The following is a 16,111-nucleotide window of genomic DNA, read 5'->3' as shown; positions in this document are numbered from 1 at the left end:
AACGCTGGCAGGACAGTGGAATTCCTTGTACATGCGCAGAGCGAGGGGTCTTCCAGAGCGTTAGAGGGAACTCACTAACGCTCTGAACCAGAGCTACGATCAGTTTAGATTCGAATCGGCCATAAAACATTCTATTAAAAGATTCGATTGGTTCATACTAATACAAAAGGTCACCCAGGACTGGCCGGGTGTCCTTTTTTTAAATCATGAACCAATCGAATCTTTCCTTCAGCCTATAATATGAGAAGCCATCGAAAGTGATAGTAAAAGGTTGCAACTTCTTGCAACTATTGTATCCAGGTTGCATGGCAGGCAGCAGCTGCTGCAACATTGTAGCCAAAGTTGCAAAGTAGCAGGCAGCACCTCCTCATTAATAGACTCACCCTGCCGGAGGAGCGACTACTCCGGTTGGACACGACGGGCGGCGGCAGCTCCTCGTCGCTGCTGAAGGCGTCCAGGGTCTGGGTGATGGTGGTGGTCGTCGTCGTAGTGGTGACGGCGGCTTTCTTCTGGCTGTTCTGCACGGTCAGGGTGTCCAGATACAGCTGCACGTACACGTCCTTTGTCGGGTTGCCGCTCGGCAGCTCCACGTTGTTGGCCAACAGCTCGTTCTTCAGCTTGTCTTTGGTGAGCACGGACGGGTCTTCGAGGTACTCCGGCATGGTGGTGGTTGTGCGGCTGGGCTGGGCTGGCTGCTACAGATACGGCTTGTTATGGTGGTGGGGAGGCGAAGAGATTTCCTTCCTTTACTTGGCCGTGACAGGGAAGAGAAAAAAAATTCAAATAAATGGCGAAGGAAGAAGGGAAGAGAGTGGTGGTGGTTGGGGTTCTGGGAGCTGGAGCGGCTAACCAGCGCCTCTTATCGGATTTAATCCGCACAAACTAAAATAGTAAAAAGGTGGCCAACACTGCGAGAACATTCACCCAGGCGTTGAACAGTTGGAGCTTGTGTTGCTGTTTTTTCGGTTCCTCTTCTTGTCCGTTTTAGAATGAAGAAGTGAGAAAAGTATGTTGCTAGGTTCTTGAGCGTTCTTTTTGTCCAAGTAAAGACACGCCAGCTCGCTCTGTCTGCTCATCTGCTGCCAAACTGTGAGCGATGATGTGGGACGAGGACTGCTCCGTGTGAGCTGCCCCCATTGGACGACTGCTGCAAGAACGGGCTCTGCCATTGGTGGAACGTGCATCCCCACAAAATGCTAGCGCTCTTTGAATACGCACAGCATAAAGTGTAGAACGCTCACACGCCACGCCACGCCCCCCCCCCCCCCACACCCACGAGAAGACCCCCATCAGATTTTCAGATTTAGTAGTGTAGATTTGTGTTATTAAAAAGGGCTTTTATCTAACTATACATCAGGTCTGTTATGTTGCCAAAAACCTTGTAAGTATATGGCTGACATACAGCAATAAGCCCTACTGAAGGCTCACTGTGAATCAGACCTGGCAAGAGATGAAATGAAACAAATAGGTAGGAAATGAATTCAGTTCAGTATAGTGGTAGGTATTACTAGGTGGGGACTGTGATTTTATTTTTGATTGATTGGATATTTTATGAGGCAGAAATGTAAAACAGCACAAGTACGGTCAAACACTTTGTCTAAAAGGATAACACCATATTCAATTAGTCAAATCATCAACAAAAATAGCACCAAACATTCAATATCATCACAAATATAAAACACTATGTACAGAGTAGAAAAGGGGGGTCGCCTCGCCTGTCATAAGGGAGAAGTGATAACTACATCCCCTTTGGCCTCCTGAAACGTGAATTTTCAGGGCTGTTTTAAAGGAAGCCAGTCTACCACATTTTTTAAGGGATGGGGTCAGGGCATTCCACACTTGTGTGGCAGTGCTGTAGAAGGAGAATCTACCCATGTTTGTTTTATAGGTGGGTGTTACCAGATCGTTGTTGTTTACGCTCCCTGTAGTATTGTGGCTGTGGGTGTTGTGGATGTGGAACCCCCTCAAGGACCCCTGGGGATCTCCAGAACCCACTTTGAGAACCACAGCCACTGGTACAGAACTCTGTTGCTAGGCTTTTAGGTAAAACCGGGAGAAGAGAACATACTGTATAACTTATACAGTATGTTCACTGTATAAGTTATACAGGTTCCCACCGGAGGACTTCACTTATACAGTATAAGTGAAGTCCTCAGGTGGGAACCTGTTGATTGTTCCTGATCCTGAGTCAAGGTTGAAGATAAAGGGCGACTGTGTATATTTCATACCTCACTTTTTGCACCTGTTTTTGTTCTACTATTTAATTTGATTTTTCTTCAGTTTTGTTCAAGGCAAATTGCAACTTTGTTTTTGATATGTGCTCTATAAATACAGTTTATATTATTAAAAGGATCCCTGGCTAATAAGCCTTATATGCCTTAATACATTATAATTGCCCTCTATAACTAAAATTAAAAACACCTTAAATATTTCATTTATTTTAGAAATAGTTCATCTTTACTCAAGCGGGACAATGCCCATCGCATGTTGATGTCATTTGTCCATGTGCGGTCTAGTCCTATGCCATTAATGGAATGCATGCGCAAATAAAAAACAACGTAACACTTCCTAAGGTTAATATGAGCATCAAAATAAAAATATTTTACATATTTTATTTGCACATGCATTGATTACATTCCATAAGGCTGGACCACACATGGACAAATTACATCAACTTGCGACGGGTGTTGTCCCTCAACTGTTTCTAAAATAAATAAAATATTTAAGGTGTTCTTAATTTAAAGTTTTTGTTATAGAGGGCAATTATAATGTATTAATATAAGGTATATAAGGCTTATGCTGGAACCTTTTAATCCTATATAATATTTAATACTTATAAACAGACACTTGTTATTCCCTGGAGCAATCAGACATTAAATGACTTTGGATGTTAATGTTAAGTGTAATTTGCTGTTTGGGGGAAGAACTGCTGACTGCTCCTACAAGTTAAAATGGATGAATGCAGAGGTCAAATTTGGGGTATTTGCAAACATGTAAATAAATAAAACCTGAACTTTCCCCACCCCAACTCCATTCCCAGTTTATCTCCATTTCATGAGGAGATAAAGCCTGGAAAAGTACTGCCAAACGTGTCCAACAGGAAGTACAGGGCTACATCTTTCTGTAGCCCTGTACTTCTGGTTAGACACTTAAGTCAGTACTTCTTGTCCAGGATACCCCATCCGGCGTGCCACACGTTAAAAACTATTAATCCAAACCCTCTTAACTGTGAGACAGTATATATGAAAATATGTCAAAACCCATATTTAGGATCAATAACCGACTTAATCTTGCTCAGGTAGATTAATTGGAGAAGCGGGGGAGGGGCTGGATCATTTTTAATAAATGTTGTATATACTGTATATCAGTGAATCGACTCAAAAACAATTCTAATATACAGTAGTTTTTATAATCGACTAAATTAGTCTGATTCACCACTTAATCCTGTGTAATGCCATGTTGTACAATGGTGGCATACATAATAGTTAAATTAGCCGATCTACAAGCTCACAACACACCACGTGTTGTAAGCTTGTATGCTATTTTCACAATATTTACAAACATTATCGTGATATTGATTCGAAGTCATATCCCCCAGCACTAGCTGATATGCACACAATTAAAAAGACACAATGGCAGCCTTTTGTGCATTTACAAAACAGTAAAGCACCCGTTTATTCATTCACTGGACACAAATAACGACATAAAACGCAAAGGAGAAATTAAATCCAGTGACAGTGTTTCCCTTTCCACTTCATCACAAAATAAGATTTTCCATTAGCATGGATATGCTCCAATCGTACAACCCGCAGAAACATTTCATAGATTTTGAAATTCATACAAATCTCATATAAATGAAACCGCTCCAATTTTAAACACCTCCTCCACACCTTGTGCAGCAAGCGTGTGTCTTCTCGTATTAATAAAATAAACTACAAATAAAAATCTTCAGACCAGAAGTTTGTGACTTGAAACAAAACGAAAAAAGTTCCTTGTCATTTCCAATGGGGGGGGGGGGGGGGGGGGGTAGTTTTGAGCAGGTATACAGAACTGGGCTAGATCAGAGAGGAAACAGGCAGCGATGAGCCACAGACGCTCACAGGTTTACTGCTTTACTCTAGAGCCCAGAACATCTATATGACTGCTTCAAACTGTGTGTGTGTGTGTGTGTGTGTGTGTGTGTGTGTGTGTGTGTGTGTGTGTGTGTGTGTGATGCACTGGTCTATGACAGATAACGCCTGTCATCACATCCACATCGGTTACAGATGAAGATGTAGTGAAATGAACTCTGCTCCTCGCTGGGGCATGGTATGAAGACACTGGAATACCCCGCTGTTCATCTCCTCACTTTCGTCGTCCTTCCCTCGTCTCACGCTTTCCCACCTGTGATGGCGTTCTTTCTTCTCGATCATCAGGCCTTGATGTCAACTGTAGTGGAATTGATCAACGGATCAACGGTCTCTGATGCTAGCTCCTCTGATAGAAAGAAATTAAGAGAATGAAACGCATGTAGCATTCACGTCCCCCAACATGCATTTTATGTTTTAACATTACAACAGTGAATGCAACCATTTCTTTATTTTTTTTTGCTCATAAACAGGGCACAGCTGAAAGACAGCTTGCCTCCGGTGTCCTCCAGTGATTTAAAATGGGAGTTGGATGGTTGGATGGATGAATATGATAAGGCGATAGCCAACAGCTCAGGGGTTTCATTATATACATACCAATCCTTTTTAAACTGCAATTTGTAAGCTAGGGGTAGGGTATCATATGCTCTACAGTGTAGAGCATATGATACCCCTAGCTCACAAATTGCAGTTTAAAAATACACTCTACCTTTACATAATCTGTATTCGGTACGTTACAATGTAATAAATCAATTCTTTATTGAGCAAGCGAAGACAGTGGGCAGACGTCTTCTCTTCTTACCTGCACATGTTGTACAATGCTTTTCTACAGACACATGGTGCACATGCACACCCTGCACATTCTGTCCATATGGCACACTCCATGCACAAGCCGTACATATTGTAGTACATTCTTTACATATTTGTAGGCATATTTGGCTAATGGGTTACGCAGTGTAGAAAAGCATTCCTGCAAAACCATTTTCATGTCAGCACAACCAACGGATGAGTAGAGAAATCAACATCAGCCAAAAGCTGTCTTTTTTTGTTGTTTTTTTTACACCACTTGAAATCCTCGGCTTGGGGGGGGGGGGGGGTTAGACAAAAATAGCAGACGTTGTGAGCTTGTAGATTGGCAATTTTTGGCAAAGAGATTTGGTGTAGACAAAAATAAGGGGTCCAAGTACAGTTGCAATTCAGGTCCATTTCACTAAGGCTAGAGTGGTTAAACTGTAGCTGGTGGGTCTGTGGTTCAGTCAAATGGTTCTGTTTGATTATTGATCCGTTTCTTTTGGATAAAAGAAAATATCAGTATTATGCTGAAATCTGCAGTTTATATGTAGTGTAGAGCAGTGATTCTTAAAGTGGGGTCCGGGGACCCCCAGGGGTCCTTGAGGCCCCAGGGGGTTCCCAGCAAAATCGGTTAATATATCATGAAAATCAGTTTAACTACATCAATCTTATTTTATACTTCGGCTATTCAACAATAGCGAGGTTTTATTTTTGAAAAGCTTTGTAAATGCCTGCAGCCAAATACATCAATTTGGGGGTCCTTGTCTGACATGAAAGAGTTTGACAACCAGCTGGTGCAGAGCTTGGGCATGCAAAGCGAGACTCACCAGGAAGGACACACTTCCACAGGCCGTAGGTCTTGCCCACTGCCGTCTGCCACAGACGCAGTGTCCCGTCCTCCGAGCCGCTGGCATACAGCTCCCCATCTGGGCTGAAGCGCACACAGTGGACCGGTCCAAAGTGACCCTTGTAGGACTCTACGAACGGAACAGAACATGCCAGCGTTGAGGAACATGAAACCAATAATTCACCAACAACATTGTACTGCATATCGTTGCTGTAGGGTGGGGAACCTTGAGACCTGTTCAAAACCTCCCTTTCTTTCATTATTATTTTCAAAAGATTTTAAAATAGTGAAAATTATAATAGTGAACTTACAAGCTCACATAGAGCTGCTACTTTCAATACTTTTGTGCAACTCTTGTATGATGAATGTAGGGCATTAATTTACAAAGTAACCACTTAAGCCCTTGCGAATGATGTGATGAGACATGTTGTGAGCTCATATATCAGCCATATTCCCCCATATTCCCTTTTTTTTATGTTTGAAAAAAAGGACACCAGGTTGAAAGTGGCTAAATTACAGGGTTATGTACTGTTTACCAAGTATTTTTGCTACTGCCATTTGACCACTGCTCCATTCACAAAGTACAGGTTGCAGGAGTTCAGTATTTACATCTCGTCAGACTTGTCAGGGAGAATCCGCACCCCACTGTGTTTTGAACAGGTGCACCCATGCAGAGTATACTTGTCCTGACACTGAACTTGACACACCTTTTGACTAACATGCTCTAGCATGCAGATGATCTGACGACTAAACTATTCAAGTATTCAAAAACACAAGTAGAATAATAGTATTACAGTTGGTAAATGTTGATACAGACACATCTAATAATCTGGATTCTGGATTAACGCGCCTCCATGGTAGAGTGAGCTGAATGGACCCACAGGGTCCATTCATTGTATTCTCTCAGTGTGTTTTGATTGGTTGAATGCACAACAGCCCTTGACAGCCAATAAATTAGCTACGACCCAACTAGAGATACCGGAAAAACAAACAGGTAGTAGAGTAAAGGCAAGTCAAATTTATATATAATGAAGCACAACAACAACCCTGTTGAAGTGCCTGTAGAGGCATAAATAAACAATGCAAGTGAATATAAGTGAGTTTTGAGCATGGACTTAAGCAAACATTCAACGATTTTCAATCTAAATGGCATTGTTCTGATGTGAGGAGATCAATAATATAATGTGGCAAAATAATAGTCTTGACTCTTGCGTAGCCAGGCGTTCAGAGAACTCCGCTTGCTGATGCGGAAACAATTCGGAAATGTAAAAAAAAATACCAGCATTACAGAACCAATGTAAAGACTTTAGGGCGTTCCTTCATATGGGATGGTATCAGGATTGGTTTTAAAAGCAGGTTTGTTACTGCTGGTTTTCTCCGGCATCCAAACACATCACTGAATTTAGATTTCCCCAGACGTATCAGTAGACAGAGATCTCTGAACGTCTGGCTAAATCACCCAATGTCTTCTGTGTATTACTATAATTGTGCATTACTATTAATGAGGACGTCACAAAATGATTCAAACGCGTTGTTTCACAACAGGGAGCATACGGAATGTAAGAAAGAATGACGTGTATGGGCAGATCTGATAAGGAGGGTAATACTGTTACACGGTCTAAGGGCTGTGACAGCAAAGGCGCAGTCAACCCTGAGCTTCAAATTGACATTGCGGACAACCACAAGAAGATGTGGGGGCTTGTTGTGGCACTGTTGTTTCATGTGGTGGCCGGCATGTAATGCAGACTGTGTAATTTGATTAACCCATTTAGACCTGGAACCGTACCTATACCTTTCAATCCGGGAACCCCCTTTGGGTATATGGCAACATAATTATTTTGTAATTTCTGAATAAATATTTGAAGTTTATTTTATTATATACTTTATTTGATTTAGAAGGCGTTTTTAGAATCGGCCTCAGGCCTAAATGTGTTAAAAATGGGAATATCCAAGCAGAGCCCTGAGGGGACAGTCCCTTCATTATCTGCCGATCAATTAAGTCTTCCCAGACTCTGGAGTCATTCCTGAGTCAACATGTCAGCCATGCTAGTATTCTTGTATCTTTATATCTACAGTGGAGTATTTATTTACACAAGCCAACAGCCAGAACCAGATATGTTTGTAGTGTGGCTAATCATTTTTCAGCCAGCATGCAACCTGCCAATGTACCTATTTTAATATTTGGGAAAAAGAAAAGAAAAATCGTTGGCGTAGTAAATTGCACATGTCAATTTCAGAAGACACATGCTGCTATAGCCCATAGACGAAAAAGTTAGTTTCATGCTTTGCATTAATGCTCCTCTGTGACTGTGGCTATCTGACATCAACCTCCGCCTTCACTCCCGTGAAACTGTCGCCCCCCGACAAGAGTTGAAATGTGAAGAGCTTTTTTCTAAGCAAAGTGTTCAAACGCATCTATTCAAACGAGGAGTGCAGTGCGACCTCGCTGATCCAAGCGAGAATGCAGGAGCTGTGTCGCTCCCTGTCTGTAAAAGCTGTTTATTTCCCAAAACCATACAACCCATTGCGGGCAGTGAGAAGCCATTCTTTTAAAAACATGCATTATGATTTTTCATGTCACTCACCCAATTCCTCCATGGTGCTGTAGTCATATTTGTAGAGCTTGAAGTCATCTCCACCAGCCACAAGGAAGTCCTTCTCTGGGTGAAGGGAAGCTGAGCTGATGGAAGTTGGTGCCTCAACTGTCTTTATCAGGTCCAAGCTAGAACACAAAGACACATAAAGACATCTTTTACCAACACATTGTTGCTTTAAACCTTGGACTCCACCTACTGGTTGCTTTTAATGTTTACATGAAAGTTTAACTGGCTGTTGTGCTTATTGTCTCTTTGGATAAGAACGATACTTGTCTACAACAGCGATCCCCAACCTGTGGGCCTGGTCACATTGGTGGGCCGTCAGGACATTGCAAATGGCCCCCCAAATAATTGGCAAAACACTAAGATAAGAATTGATAACATTAATATATAAAAAATAAGTCACATATCCTCTTTAAAACCTTGAAAAAATAGTTTTCATAGTGGAACAGCCGAACAAAATAAATTATTTTTTATAACCTTAAAATAAACATTCAGTGAAAATGAACGCATCCCACCCATCTGACCCCTTAACCAAAAGGTTGGAATTCACTTTTACAACAAAGTAAACATTGATCAAGTTGGCCTCTCTCTCCTCTCAGGCTTTGAAGGGGATACCTGAGGGCGTTGTAGAAAGCGATAGTCTTTCCATAGGTGATGACCAGAATCTCCCCATCAGCCACAAGTTCCATGCTGCTCGGCGACGAGTCGAAGGATAGCGTCTTCACGGCGTCAGTGGAATTCCTGTCCCACAGACTGGAGAGACACATACAATTACATTTGGACACTATAATAAATAAATTAAAGAATTAAAGGTGCTACACAATGAACCACTTGAACCCCAGCATATTCTGGGGGGAACGTCTCGACGCGTTGGGAGCTTGTAGATGGGCTATTCTTTTGGCGAAGAGATTTGGTGTAGAGGGGAAAAAAGGATGCACCAAGAGCACTGCAACTCAGGTCAATTTGACTAAGTACAAAGTATCTAGCCTGGGCAGCATTCCTTTTCGGGTATATGATCCGGTCGGGAGCGGAAGTAAAAAAAAAAAAAAGTGGCCGGATGGGCAGAACCGGAAAGACTTCTCACCCCAAAATAGGTCCGTCCTAATAAAATCCTTGATACGGCATAGTTTAGCTTATTTTCTAAATGTAAATGTGCGTGTACTATCCGTTGACTATTTAGCGTCTGTATCATCCCACGGGGAAATTCTATTCCATTTAAATAGGGATTGGGGAACCAAAACAAAGCGGCACCGTAAAACCGGATGGGCAGAATCCGGAAAGAGGATTCTTTTTTCTTTTTTTTTTCAGTAGGCGTGGCCTAGACCGGATCATATGGGTCTTTAGTAACGCAGACCAGGCTTTCCTCCGAGGTGGAAAGACTGGTGATGCGAGGTTACAAAGTATCCAAGTGGTTAAAGTTTCTTATGTGGCCCCTAGTAGATGTACATGCTGAATCAAAGGTTTTTTTTTATCCCACGATTTTGTAACCCTTATTTTTCACCCGGTGCCAATTTTCTAAGTGATCCTGGGCAATCCTGGACACTCCCCTGGCCGAGCTCATGCCTCCTTCAATGCATGAGAGCCAACTGACCTTCTTGTCACCTGACAGGGGGGAGTTTCCCTGGTTGGACGTAGCGCGTGGAAGGAACACTTTATTCTAACCAGTTCCCTTCCCCTCCATCAGGCGCCCCGGCTGTCATGGGGGAGGCGGTATAGCGACCAGGATTACTACATGTTTTTTTTGTGAGGGTATTAACTACCCTGAGAGACACGGGGAGAATATGCAAACTCCAGAGTAGGCCCTTTCGCCAACCCCACCTAGGGTATGGGCACTGATGACGCGGAGGAGAAGACACACCCCCAGCGAGAAGAAAGACACTTAGCATGTACACTTATACATGAACCCATGTCTGTACTCTGCAGGCGATACGTGCATAGGTCTTTCATAGACATCCATGATTATGTACTGCAACACTTGACGATAGTTGCTAATGTCAACATTGTCATCGAGTCGTGCAAAAGCACCCACTATAGCAGGTCACTGAGACCAATGAAACTGTCCAAATGTAATGTCCAGCTTTTATACACATCCTGTCACTGACCGTACGGTTTTGTCATCAGCAGCTGAGAGGATCTGCTTGTCATCGTTGCACCACAGGGCTTTCTTTATGGCTGAAGTGTGACCTGGGAATTCATGTGGATCTAAAAGGAAGCACAAAGGTGCAGCAGTGGTGTCAGATGACCATCATACAAAAATAAATACATTCAAAGTATGTATTTTCAGGCCGCAATGTGGCTCTCACACATACGTTGCACGGCTGCTCCGACCGGTATGCCCATACTGCATATGAAGATCCCTGATGTCATCAGCATACAGTATGCCCATATGTGGGCATATGACGGGGTTATGTCTGAGTCATAGTGACGGGCCGCAGGCCGGCCTCTATTTATGTCATAGGTCAAATCCATGCCCACCCACCGGCCCTCCCATTAGCCAATTTTAGTATAGGATATTAAATTACGGTAAAATAAAGTAGTTGAATACAAAATGATGGTAAATGCTCATCACACATTATCTGAACCCAAACAGATATCTTAGGAAAAAACAACATGGAAAAAAGACATTTCACATTTGGTGAAGTTGTCATAGCCCATTTTACACAGCATTCCCCAGTGTCACTTTTGAGCCAGTAGTGAAGGTAGCCACTGAGCCGAATCAACATATGTGTAGAAGGCACAGCCGGCAAGGTGGGACAGGGGTGTGATGTCTAACGTCCGTGCAGCTTTCTGCCTTGAACCGCTCCCTGCTTCACTTCAATATTTCTCCTCTAAATGTATTTCTGTTCACACAAACAAGGCTTGAGCGCAACTATTTTCACAACCCAACACGCCCGCAGTCATTAATCCCCCCCAACAGAAAAATATGAAGCTTTTATTTTGTGAGAATGGCAACAACATATTTCTGAGAGTGAAATTACGTTATAATGCGAGTTTTGTAGAATGTATTTTTTACAACAGTGGGTTATACAACTTAATGGTCAGGCGTCAACATAATTGCTTTAAAACACAAAATGACTATCCTTTTTTGTCAGGGCTGTTATGGTAGACTTTAATGGGTATGGTAGACTTTAATGGTTTAATTGATCTTCTTATAAAACAGCCTGTCATCTTAACCGGCACAGTGTTGTGTTACATGTCACGCCTCTGATTGCAAGATCGCCGGCAGGCCATGCAAAAAGCATTGTTTGGTTCCTTGTAAAAAAGCAAAGCCTGAAATGAATGACGGCTCTAGGTTACGCCACTATTGCGGGATCTCTATATGAAAAGTGTCTACTCACCAGCTTCAGGTTTGCCGAGATCATAGATGCGCAGCACTTTGTCATTTCCTCCTGTCAGCAGACAAGTGCTGTCCTATCGGGGAAGGAGCGTTAGAGAGATTAAGAGAGGGGCAGTAGTAGTAGAATAGGTGATACGACTTCAAATCAATCCAGATTACTTAAAACGTTTGTTTTGCCATTGATATACATGGTTCATGAGCTATTAACAAGACTGTTAATTAACAGCCAAGACTGTTCATTAACAGACATTTGGACACGCATTGTGGTGATTCAATACGAATATTTTACTATTAAATCTTCATTATTATTCAAAGTAACTTCGATGCATTGCATTCAAACACATTTACTAGCATTTCTGTACGCAGCGTCCATGCGCATACCTGTGTAAAGTTGACAGACTTGACAATGTGCTTGTGTGCCAATGTAAGGACCTCATCTCCACTCACTGCATCCCACACCTTCCTGGAAAACAACATTGACATGGTACCAGGTAAACCATACAAGATGTGTTGTTAAAAATGCCTCACATTTTTCCTATTAAAGATCCACATGTGTTGCAGGTATAAGGGATAGATATGGGTTAGATCCACATGTGTTGTAGGTGTAAGGGATAGATAGGGCATTGGTTCTCAAAGTGGTCCCCAGCAAAAGTAGCTAATATAGCGTCATAATAAACACTTTAACCAAGTTTTATAGTTTGGCTATTCAAAAATCATATATTTTAAAGCGATTTTTTTTAACTCAAATCTTTGCTTCTGGAGGTCCCTGGCACGAAATATTTTGAGATGGGGGGGGTCCGTGGCCAAATACATATATTTGGGGGTCCTTGACATGAACAAGTTTGTTTGATTACCACTGAGATAGGGTATAGATCCACATTTGTTGCAGGTGGTGTAAGGGATAGATGAGGGGTAGATGAACATGTGTTGCAGGTATTAAGGGATAGATAGGGCATAGATCCACATGTGTTGCAGGTGTTAAGGGATAGATGGGGGACAGATCCACGCTCCACACTCACGCTGTGAAATCAGCTGCAGCAGTGGCTGCCTTGGTGGCATCCATATTCAGAGTGGCTCCCCAGACAGCACCTTTGTGACCCAGGAACGTTCCTATCCAGTCCCCTGTGTCTCCCTGGCGCAACATGGGCTTACCATCTGCAAAAAGTATATTAGATCGTTCTTAAAACACACATGGTATAGTGTCTCCCAACACGATCATACTGTCAAAGTAAACAACCAATCTAATAATAATTGTCAGTGGTGTCATTTGCAACAGTCCAACAGTAGTCAACACAGCTGCATGCGGTGCATGGTTGAAGCAAATTATAGTGGTATGCAGTTGAATAACAACAATCAACCACAATCCTACACTGTAATCAACACAGGTAGTCTTTAAACACTTTAAGCCCCATTCAAATATTTTCAAAACAATAGCCAATCTAACAGTCTTGCATCGCATTGTGAGCTGGTAGATCTGGTATTTTTTATTTGTTTACTTTACCTATAATGGCATGCCCAAAATAGGAATACCAGAGTGAAAGTTGTTAAGCACTTATATAAACACACACACACACACACACACACACACACACACAATAATAATTCATAATAATAATATAAAGCCCATTGGTTAGTGATTAGTGAATATAGAGTCAAATGAACCCAGGTCCACATCATCATGTAAGATCCACAGATGTTGCTGATGTGATTCTCCTCACCTTTGCAGGCACTGATGAGAAAGTACCCATAGGGAGTGATTCCACTGAAGGCTAGGTCCACCACAGGTCTGGTGTGACCCGAGCAGGTGAGTGGGGTCTGTCTCATAGCCATGACTCTAACAGCCCGAAAAAATGATGTTAAAAAAGAAATTAAATTAAATTCAGCGATTCAAAGGGAATTGGAGAACTATGTATAAAAACGCTAAACGCTTCTAGCCGATCGTAACACTGCTAGCTTCAGAATGCTATGACCCGGCAACAACCCAAGCCGAGGAAGCGATGATAATAAATAATATAGCTAGAGTTTTGTCATGTAGCTAAACGTCGTTGGCTTAGCTTAGCGTCTATAAGTAATTCATTGATTTAAAAAATAAAAAATGTGAGTGTTCGAGGAGGTTCCAGTCCTCCCAGCATAGGAATAAACTTGCTACTAGCTACAACATTGCAACTAACTAGCAAAACGTGCATCATCAGCGGCTACCGCACAAATATAACCACTGAAGGCACGGGCTGCGTCCCATAGCCCGGAGAGCAGCGTTGCCAGGTTGTGCGAGAGAAATAAGCAACCATGTCTAAGAACACGAGGTGGAAAGACTGGTGACGCGAGGTTGTAAGAACACAAGCCCAAAAGAAGCGAGCCCTTCGCCCTTTGAACATACGTTGGCTATTTGAAAATAGTCCATCTACAAGCTCACAACGCCGTGACGCAAAAAAAAAACGCATCCCGCATCCCGCAGCTACCGATATTTAAAAGCAACTTTACAGAAAAACAAGCCAAAAGTTGCTTATAATAAGCAGACATGGCAACACTGACGAAGAGACGGGTGGTCGCGCTGTGATTGGCTTTTAGACGGTTGCCTAGGCAACTGATGACACGTTGGGAGCTCCGTTCCGTGAGCAGAAATTGGACTTCTGGTTTTCGAGCTAGCAGAAATAAGGTTTCCGGTTGCCTTCAAAATAAGACCATGATTTTTTTATGTTTTTTAAAAGACACAAATCTAATTTAAAAATACATTTATGATGTATGCCTTTTAAATGGCTCATACTAAAACACTTCTAAGTGGCAAGTTTTTTTTTTTAAAGACACAATTGTATTTAAAAAAAAAATGTATGATGTACAGTATGTCTTTTTAAATGGCTTATACTAGATCACTTCTAAGTGCCAGGTTGTTCCAGTTTGAAATTGGCTATTGACCCCCATTAAATGTGCACTTAGCACTGTTTTGCACTTTAACTGGATATTGATTTGTGTGTGTTACATATATGTATTGTTTTTGTATTGTTTGTCCATTGTTGTAATAATGATGACTCTAGGCCAGGTCACTCTTGGAAAATGATGATGATATAATATTGTTTATTGCAGAAGCAAATAAACAATGATAAAAGAGACCACAAAATATGCTACAAATAATAATAGTAGATAGTGCAGGTGAGATAAAAAAAAATAAGAATTTGGGGTTTATAAAGTTGATCTCACCTATTTAAAAACTAAAATACAATACAAATACAAATGTAATCAGAAAAAAACATTAAAAATGTATATTATTTAACAACATATATACAACATGGAAACACAGCATAAAAAAAGATAGAGGACAGAAATATTAGTAAATTTGAAGTTGTGTGTGTGTGTGTGTGTGTGTGTGTGTGTGTGTGTGTGTGTGTGTGTGTGTGTGTGTGTGTGTGTGTGTGTGTGTGTGTGTGTGTGTGTGTGTGTGTACTTCTCCATAGCTGAGCGCCCCTAAACTTTATAGAAAATGGATACAGACCAGTGCAGAATGTTGGTGAACATTTGAGAGATAATTTGTAAAAAAAAGGAAAGTGGCAGGCCGCCCAGTGCGGCCTGAGGTAAGAAAAGTGCCATTTTCAGACAATACTGGACACTGGACAGGAGACGGCTGTTGGCGCCAGCACTTTTGACATACGCACACGTTCAGGGAGACCCCCTCTACAACGCCACACTCTCCGCTAAGCGGGAGAGGTGTATTTGGAGAAGTGGCGGGCCGTCCAGTGAGGTCAGGGGTCAGAAAAGGTCCATTTTCAGTGCATAGACTTCACAAATTGGGCGCTGGACACGAGACAGCTATTTGCGGGGGCACGTGTGACATACGTACGCGTTCAGGGAGACCCCCTCTACAACGCCACACTCTCCGCTAAGCCAGACAGGTGTATTTGGAAAAGTGGCGGGCCGTCCAGTGAGGTCAGGGGTCAGAAAACAGCCATTTTCAGTGCATAGACTTCACAAATTGGACGCTGGACACGAGACAGCTATTTGCCGTGGCACTTACTATTACTGCTGACGCAGTGTTAATTTTTATTTAGTTTTAGTCATAGTCTTTTGAATAACATTTAATGTAGTTTTAGTCCTATTTTATTCACCTTAAATGTTTGTTTTAGTGTAGTTTTAGTCGACTAAATATAATATGATTTTAGTCGACTAAATCTACAGTTGATTTTGTCATCAAAAATGTATTTTGGCGGGCCTTGATGGCGTCGTAATGCTACATTTTACACTTGGTTGCATGCTGAAATTAGCCAATCTACTGCTGTGACTTCACCTATCAAATTAAATAAAATACCTTTTAAAAAGTTCTATTGATGTCACCTCCTTATGACTCCATAATAAATCAAACCTACTCATTGGCTTTTTGGAAGAGGATGCAAGTCCCAGGAAGTGCCACAGAATATCA

The 16,111-nt window shown here is 41.9% G+C and overlaps 2 protein-coding genes across 3 annotated transcripts in view; both read right to left on the bottom strand.

The window, feature by feature from the left end:
- The window catches only part of tmpoa (thymopoietin a), a 241,705-nt gene extending 240,605 nt beyond the window's left edge, over window positions 1-1,100 (bottom strand). For both annotated transcript variants that reach the window (XR_014600173.1, XM_084049397.1), the window contains exon 1: window positions 384-1,100. Coding sequence is in view for 1 of the 2 variants with exons in the window: in XM_084049397.1 (XP_083905523.1) it covers window positions 384-662 (279 nt within the window). In the remaining variant the exon portion in view is untranslated. The remainder of the gene's footprint in view (window positions 1-383) is intronic.
- Window positions 1,101-3,636: 2,536 nt separating this feature from the next.
- Window positions 3,637-13,895, bottom strand: strap (serine/threonine kinase receptor associated protein). Its single transcript, XM_084049977.1, has 9 exons — window positions 13,422-13,895; window positions 12,723-12,858; window positions 12,085-12,166; window positions 11,705-11,777; window positions 10,469-10,568; window positions 8,982-9,119; window positions 8,352-8,488; window positions 5,747-5,896; window positions 3,637-4,476 (listed from the first exon to the last, which is right to left on the bottom strand). The coding sequence occupies exons 1-9, from the start codon at window positions 13,531-13,533 to the stop codon at window positions 4,412-4,414; spliced, it is 993 nt and encodes a 330-aa protein (XP_083906103.1). The 5' UTR covers window positions 13,534-13,895; the 3' UTR covers window positions 3,637-4,411.
- Between the last annotated feature and the right edge of the window lie 2,216 nt (window positions 13,896-16,111).

This window comes from Gymnoscopelus microlampas, assembly GCF_963454915.1.
Source record: "Gymnoscopelus microlampas genome assembly, chromosome: 23".
Classification (NCBI taxonomy): Eukaryota; Metazoa; Chordata; class Actinopteri; order Myctophiformes; family Myctophidae; genus Gymnoscopelus; species Gymnoscopelus microlampas.
The sequence above is the reverse complement of the archived record's forward strand: the minus strand, read 5'-3'. Positions and strand labels throughout refer to the sequence as shown.

Coding starts and splice junctions, on each gene's coding strand:
- strap (XM_084049977.1), bottom strand. CDS start 13,533: ATGGCTATGAGACAGACCCCACTCACCTGCTCGGGTCACACCAGACCT. Junction 10,569..11,704: donor TCTCGGCAAACCTGAAGCTG/GTGAGTAGACAC, acceptor GCTTCCTTTTAG/ATCCACATGAATTCCCAGGT. Junction 8,489..8,981: donor GCTTTCTACAACGCCCTCAG/GTATCCCCTTCA, acceptor TTTGTGTTCTAG/CTTGGACCTGATAAAGACAG.